This window comes from Mesitornis unicolor, unplaced genomic scaffold, assembly GCF_000695765.1.
Source record: "Mesitornis unicolor isolate BGI_N332 unplaced genomic scaffold, ASM69576v1 scaffold9384, whole genome shotgun sequence".
In the NCBI taxonomy this organism is placed as follows: Eukaryota; Metazoa; Chordata; class Aves; order Mesitornithiformes; family Mesitornithidae; genus Mesitornis; species Mesitornis unicolor.
In genome coordinates, this window is record NW_010178343.1 from 39,513 (window position 1) to 47,472 (window position 7,960).

Sequence of the window (7,960 nt, forward strand, 5' to 3'; positions counted from 1 at the left end):
ACTGCCCTACTAAAGTCAGGGAAATTACCACTGGGGTCTGAAAACACAAAGGAGAGCAGAAGAGAAACTGTGCCCTCAAACACGAACGTGTACGTGGTACGGCAGAAATGAGTCCAGACGATATTGGCCTGATTCATTTCTGTGTCACTTTGGTTGTACCTTGCTGCTAGGCCATGAAAACTCCTGTAATCTCAACGGCAGGGAGCTTGATGAGGCACTGGTGACTGTTCTGTGTTGGGAATGAATGTTTAGCATCGATCCCTGATGAATACCAGGGCATGAAGTGTTTTTGCTGAATCATCGCTTGCCTTTGCCCATAAATAAGCTAGCTGGTGAGACAGTGTCACACAGCTGCTAGGCGGGATATTTTCCCTACCATTCAGCCCCTCAGGATCTCTGCCCCTCAGAAATTTGTACTTTAAACGGAGGAAAGTTGTATGGGATGTTTATATACAAAAGAACTAAATGATTCGAAATAGAAACACTTTTATAGAAGGAATGTGTTCAAAATGTGTTGAAAACTCCTAGGGTTCAGCTGACAAAAGCAGCAATGGCTGTGACCTTTAGTACTGACTCAAGCCCGTAGGTACAGAGGAGAACAGTGTTTATAATGACATCTGCTTTCAGCACGTACGTTTGCCACACCAGGAAATACACCGACAGAATCACGCTTACGACCGTGATCGCAAGACTGAGCCCTAACGGAGCCTCTTCTTCGGTCAGGTTGCCCTTTGAACCTTGAAGGAAACAAAAGGCTGGTGTGAGTCTTTTATTTCTTCGGACAGTATCACAAGCACTAAGTCTAGACTGGTCCTTACGGCTCAGAGTACACTGAAATACTGAATCAAGGCTCCGTCAGTAAATGTAAGAACAGACCCAAACACCAATGGAAAATCCATTTCTTGCTGACCAAAGTTAATCTAAATAAAGAGCAATCGGTTGATTTCTCAATCAAACGATTTACATTTGACTTTGATACTCAAAGTCAAGACGCCTACCTTTTCTTACCACAGATGATCGGTTCTGAAGCTGCTGCAACCATTGTGATCACTCAGCTTAGTCAACCATCAAACTTTCCCCCAGTCCCTCCCAGCCCTGCACTCAGCGTGGCAACTTGGTGACTGCCGTGCACATCTGAGGGCATCCAATCCTGATTTTAGAATCTTATGCAATATGGAGTCTTCCGTATTCCCTGCTGTTCTAGTCCTATTTCAAATTACTGGCATTGTGGAGAAGCTGCACTTAGCTCTTACCTGCATCTTATTTCCAGGCTAGTCTCAGTAGCTTTTGCTGTTTAACCACATTAGATTGAAACTCACTTTTTTATTCATCCACCAGGCTCCAAGCAAAGATACGCAGAGAGCTTCAAGGCAGCAGGCTAAATTCACCCCCACAGCAAGTCAGCTGTATTCAACAGCCCCACCTGGCATAAATGTCTTTAAAATATCCAGCACAGATTTTAATACTAACTTGGTTTTTTTTTAAAGAAAGGACTTCATGAAGTTTCAGCAAGCTCTAGACAGGGAGCAGGAGGCTCTTTGTGCTGTTCTCTCTTAGTGAAATGAAGGTGTTGGAACTGGCCTTAGCATCACCCGCTCCACACGGCTCTGGCGTTGGGTTACGGTGTGAGTCGCTGCGGCAGTTGAAAGGAGCTGTGTTGCCTCAGTGAAGGAGGATCTCTGCGTTTCAGCATGTTCCTTCTCACAAGTCATGCTCACTTGTGAGCACCATTCCAGCTGGCCCAGTTATGTTGCTTTCTGACAACCCAGTTATTGTTTTTTTAATGGCATTACAGAACCTATTTCACATAAGAGTAAATTTTATTTGACCCTCTGGCCAAATCTATTGATCAGTCAGATCAAGTTTAATGACATAAATGCACAAGTCTTGAAATATCTGCTAGTCTGCTAAACCAGCAGGTTTTGACGCACACTCCATTTAAGAACGATTTAAAGATGATATTCCACTCAAAAGGCACAGTGATAACATGACATACCCAAGTAGAGCCGGGGCACTTCAAGAATGGCCATAACGAAAAGCAATGTAAGATCAGGAGCCAAAAAATCATCTGGATAACTGAAAACTTGACCTGTCGAATAACACAGTGTCAATACGCAAGGAAAACACAGTAGGCATAACAAAAACCCACACCGGTGTCACAAGCACACAGCTTACTTCTGTGTTAGAATGTGTGCAACTTACTTTTATAAACAATCATTCCAAGAGTCACCAAGAAGTAAAAGATGTAATAAATCCCATTTACGTAAAACAGAAACTGTAAAGGAACGGATGACAGCTGATAGCTCTTGTTAAGGATTTCCAGAGCAATGAGGTGGGGTCTATTCATAAAATTGCCATTTCCCAGTAACCTCAAAATCCACTGCTGTGCCTTTTTATATTCAATGTTCAACTGAGTGGCCCACTGGTGGGGTTCAGAGAGTAATTGATACTGCAAACACCAGGCATTAGGATAAAAGCTTGCTGCTTGACGTTTGGCTTTAGTTCCTTTTTAGAATTTCTTTGTGGTATGTAGTGGGGTATTTGACAGCCTAAGGAAATGAGGGGGTGCGTATGTTTCCCCAAACAATTTCTGTACCTGTTAGTCAGCCTTGAGCACGTTGACAAAGGGTTGGCAGACTCTACTACGTCAAATTCCTGTACGTTTTTGAAAACAGGCGGCTCTGTGAAGCAGATGGGCCCTAGTGCTGACCGCATGATGGGAAGTCTTGAGAGCTGTGTGCTGGCTGTTACCTACCAGGTAATACAGGTTTTTAATACAGGCATCTTAGCCTGTATTAAAAACAGCGTGACCAGCAGGTCCAGGGAGGTGATTATCCCCCTGTACTCGGCACTGGTGAGGCCGCACCTCGAGTGCTGTGTTCAGTTCTGGGCCCCTCACTATCAGAAGGATGTTGAGATTCTGGAGCGTGTTCAGAGAAGAGCCACAAGGATGGGGAGGGCTCTGGAGAACAAGCCTGATGAGGAGCGGCTGAGGGAACTGGGCTTGTTTAGCCTGGAGAAGAGAAGGCTGAGGGGAGACCTCATCACCACCTACAACTGCCTCAAGGGAGGTTGTGGAGAGGTGGGTGCTGGTCTCTTCTCCCAGGTGATGGGGGATAGAACAAGAGGAAACGGCACCAAGCTGTGCCAAGGGAGGTTCAGGTTAGAGCTAAGGAGGAAGTTCTTTACTGAGAGGGTCGTCAGAAGCTGGAACAGGCTGCCCAGGGAGGTGGTGGAGTCACCATCCCTGGATGTGTTTAAAGAGCGGGTAGATGAGGTACTTAAGGATATGGTTTAGGGGGTAGACAGGAACGGTTGGACGTGATGATCTCAGAGGGCTTTTCCAACCGAGTGATTCTGTGATTCTGTGTGATACCTGGGAAAGGCCACGAGCTCAGCTTTGAGATGCAAATTTGTAAGAAACAGAGACTTCCTTAATTCACTGCTCACAAAACTAACTGTTGTAGCGTAATACATTTAGCTCTGTCTGTGTGGATCCACTGCCAAGGTATTAAGAGAGCTCCACAGTCCTCAATACATCCTCAAAATGCCCCTGAAGGACGGGGACTGTGGTGCACACTCATACAAACAGGGTGAAATGACTTGCAGGCTCAGGACAGGTTCATCTCACCTGTATCCATCCCAAAGTTCTGTCTGGATGAGTTGCCTGGGCCGCCTCTGGAGCCAGCGGAGATGAGCACCTTCCCAACTAAGTGGTTCCTGAACAGGGCTGGATGAACTGCTGTCCTGGGTGAAACTGTGCTGGCTCCCTCTGACTGCACAGGAGCTGAAATCCTGATTTACAGGAGGCATCTCACAGTCAATGTCCTCAAGAGCCCACCCACCTCCACGGACAGGCACAACTCCTGTAAAGCAGGTACCTGCAGACTGCGGGAACCATTTGCTCTTGAGGCACAGCAGCACGGTGTTAATGCAGGATAGGAGACATGCGTAGGGTGTCTCACCACCACATGGAGAAGTTGGAATGTGGCTCTGAGAAGCCAGGAAGTTTGGCCATTCACAGAATCACAGAATCCCAGAACATCAGGGATTGGAAGGGCCCTCCAAAGCTCATCCAGTCCAATCCCCCTGCCGGAGCAGGAACACCCAGATGAGGTTACACAGGAAGGCGTCCAGGCGGGTTTTGAACGTCTGCAGAGAAGGAGACTCCACAACCTCTCTGGGCAGCCTGGGCCAGGGCTCTGTCACCCTCACTGAGAAGAAGTTTCTTCTCCAATTGAAGTGGAACCTCCTGTGTTCCAGTTTGTGTCCGTTACCCCTTGTCCTATCATTGTTTGTCACCGAGAAGAGCCTGGCTCCATCCTCGTGACACTCACCCTTTAAATATTTATAAACATGAATGAGGTCTCCCCTCAGTCTCCTCTTCTGCAAACTAAAGAGCCCCAGCTCCCTCAGCTGCTCCTCATAAGGGAGATGCTCCACTCCCTCCATCATCTTTGTAGCCCTACGCTGGACTCTCTCCAGCAGTTCCTGTCCTTCTTGAACTGAGGGGCCCAGAACTGGACACAATATTCCAGATGTGGTCTCACCAGGGCAGAGCAGAAGGGAAGGAGAACCTCTCTGCCCTACAACCACAGCCCTTCTGATACACCCCAGGATGGCGCTGGCCTTCTTGGCCACAAGGGCACAGTGCTGGCTCATGGTCATCCTGCTGCCCACCAACACCCCCAGTTCATATGTACTTCTGATAACCAACTGCTATCAAATGCCTTTCTTAGCTTTAAATAATACAAAGTAATCTATATAAGGAAGTTATGAGTGCAAATTTCATAATTTCCACATCTTTCTATGCTCAAAATATTCTATATCCTCCCCTCTCTCCATCAGCATTGCTCAAATCCCAAATATCTCCAAGCAGGGACTTCATCCCAGGGGACCTTTATGGGAGCTGCCTGTCCAGAACCTGAGCGCGCACCCACCCACACGCGGTGGATGTATTCCAGTTCCCAGAGCAGCTCATTTTATTACAACAGAACCAGGTTTTTGTGTTTTTCCAGTTGGAGGAAGGTGGAGCAAAAAATTACTAGATAGGTTCTAAGCATGGAAATCTCTGAAGCCAAGGGTGTCTGCTCTTAGGAGGCTGCTTAGATCTTGGCAGGAGTTAAGGTCGGGTGAATTAACAGAAGAGGAAGTACTACTGAATGCTGCTTTTACTACTACTCTTGTCAGCTCTCTGTGAGGTGTGCTGCACAGGACTTGTGCTCATCAGTCCACAAATCCAATTTTTAGCCTTGTTTCCTAAGTAAATGAGAGTTACACGACCATAAAACGTGGCTGCCAGCCCTTGGTCAAGGCCACAGGGTGGGTTAATGGGGTCTGTGCATGAGTGGGAGCCAGCGAGAGCAAAGTCTCAGCAAAACCCCAGCTAATGCTGCAAAACATCTTCCCTTGGAAGAAATGTTTTACCAGTTTGACTTCATATGGATGGTGCGGATGATGGAAAATTCAACCCACAAAAAGAACATTGTGCAGATTTATTAGGCAGGAAGATACGAATGCATTTCAGCCAGTCTTCCTGAAGATTCCCATGTGTGAGCCAAGAAAGGTACAAAAAGGATACAACTGATGAAGTTCTTCCTTTCCGTTGAGGAGGAGAAAATAAAGAGATGAAAATAAGACTAAATATTTATCAAAAGTGCTGCAGAAACATTGAAACAGCTCATGTTACTGGACAGGTCAAGCATGCTTGTAGAAATGTCTTTTTCTCAGTTCCCTGGAAGACGTCCTGTTTTCTCTCACATCATGCAATTCAGGTCCCAGAAATCACTTTTCCGAATAGATTAATTCTGAAGTCATCTGGGGGAAACCCCTGTTGTGAAAAGTCACTTTCACGGAGAAACCCATCTCTTTCAAAGCATAATGAAGTACACAGGCGTTACCTACAACTTGCTTATCCTGTCCCGTCACAGCAGATGACATCCATCCCCTCTAACTATGCAGGAACGAGGGAAACAGGCGGGGGAAGCAGAAGGCACCATTTGTTTTTAAATGGTGAGAAAGCATTTGTGTACAACACAGGGCTCCCCGGTTCCTCTCAGTAACAGCCTGCCAGACCGGTTCCCTTCACAAGCAAAGTCATTCTGTGTAAGATCTCAGTATGTTCCAACCACCCACAGAAATCATGCAGAGCACTTCCTATAAGCTAACCAATACATTTTACTTGTTTAGTTTTCTTTTTCTGCAAAAACACTGACAAAAGCCCCTCACAACGCGACGGCACCGACCTCCTAAAGTACCTCTTAACTAACTCGTTCCTCTTTTTAGTCTCTTTCAAACACATGAGGAATCGAAAAGTTACAATCTCTGTTTCACAGAGAACAAAACCACCTGTGAAAGACCATTTCACCCATCTTCTCGTTATCATGAAACCCGTGGGACATCCTCACCTCACCATCTTCATCCCTGGGCTTCTCGAGGTTAATGTCCTCATCACCTACCAGTTTTATGCAGTTGGGCCCAAATTAATCTCCACTAATTTAAGGCACATAATTCATGCATCCAATCTGGGAACGCAGTGGGAACAGGCAAGTGATTTTAGGTGGAGATTCATAGTGTCTGGGATCTGCCATGCCTCCGGGACAGGCTTCATCTCCTCTCCACTTGCCATAAAGGGACTTCAAGCTCCTAAGACTTGTCCTGTCACTTACCCAAAATGTGTTTTGGTGAATGATTTATTTCTTTTTGTAGAATGGAAGTTAAAAGTTTCATTATACAACTTGTTCTGCAGTGACCAATGGTCAAACGTGTTTGTATTTATACTCATGTGAAAGGAGCACCTTGACTGAAGCGGATGTGTTTCCCTTTATAAGGAGATGTCTCCATTTTAAGGTTATTTTAGACTGTGAAGTAGGATGTTAATTTGAAATACCACAGCTGCATGTGCAGAGTCCAGATATGGAACTTTTTCTGTAGAACCAAACACTAAGCTGTACTGACAAAGCCTCATCCATGCTGGGCAGCTCTGCTCAGCTCAGTACAGTGAGAGTGGCACAGTTTTACCACTCAACCCCCAGTGAATTCCCTAATGGTCACCTCCCAGCTTAATTTTTAAACTACTTTAAAAAGATAAACCTTTTCCACAAGAGGGCACTGACCACATCGCTGCATCTGTTCCAAGGAAGGGTTTGACAGCCACGATTATTTAGAAGATGCTGCCCTCCCCTGAGCGACGAGGGACATTTCACACAGGTTATCGGATCTCACAACACGCCTGTGAACGGGATAGTGCACTTAAGCAGTATTCCTTATGCCAGTTGAATCTATAATTTCAGCTATAACAGCAGGCTGCTAATCCCAGCAGCCTGAGAAGTCTGCATTGCTGTTGGGGGATTTTTAAATTGAAAGGGGGGAAGGGAAGCACAGGAAGAATTTTAAAGCATTTCTATGAAGCACACAAAGTCACAGCAGCGAGAACAGTGTTTTATGAAGGGGGTAGTTGCGTTAGTGAGAGCCGGTGTGGTGACTTCCCACTGCGTTCCCCATTTCTGCCTGTTTGAAAGCTTCTACAGTCCAGAAGGCAACAAAGTGTAACACTGCTTGCTTCCAGCCTTAATACAGGAGAGTAACTCCCAAACAACAAGGTATTTGCACTTGAGATGACTATAGATTGTGATTTTTTTTTCTTTGAATCCCAGTGGTTCCTAATTTGCAGCAAAGCCGTGAAATTTCCAGGGGCATCGTTCGCCCTCTAGGAAGCCATTTGCGTTTCCTCCTGCGGATAAAGGCGCTCCTCAACCCGCACAGGCGCCAAGCCCCTGCTCAGGCTGACACACGGCCCGCAGCTGCCAGGATTTACCTCAGCGTGTTGGGGCTGTCGCGATACGGCTATCGGGCTGGGCTCGGCGCCGAGGCCTAGCTCGACCTACTCCCTCCCCCTCCCCTCCTGCCTGAGGGGGCGAGATGTAACCTTTAACACGGTGAGAAACAGCCACCCCCGGTC

General features: G+C 46.5%; 1 protein-coding gene across 1 annotated transcript; it reads right to left on the reverse strand.

Moving 5' to 3' along the window:
- Positions 1-531: 531 nt before the first annotated feature.
- Positions 532-7,200, reverse strand: LOC104539010 (transmembrane protein 80-like). Its single transcript, XM_010182423.1, has 4 exons — positions 7,174-7,200; positions 2,203-2,305; positions 1,997-2,089; positions 532-737 (listed from the first exon to the last, which is right to left on the reverse strand). Exons 1-4 carry the CDS (start codon positions 7,198-7,200, stop codon positions 532-534), a joined length of 429 nt encoding a protein of 142 aa, XP_010180725.1.
- Between the last annotated feature and the right edge of the window lie 760 nt (positions 7,201-7,960).

Bases quoted from the DNA above. Each gene is read 5' to 3' on its own strand.
- LOC104539010 (XM_010182423.1), bottom strand. From the start codon at position 7,200: ATGTCCCTCGTCGCTCAGGGGAGGGCA. The intron at 2,306-7,173 runs GCATCTTCTAAA...ATCCTTAACAAG, and splicing joins TCGTCGCTCAGGGGAGGGCA to AGCTATCAGCTGTCATCCGT. The intron at 2,090-2,202 runs GTAAGTTGCACA...GTTATTCGACAG, and splicing joins TGGAATGATTGTTTATAAAA to GTCAAGTTTTCAGTTATCCA.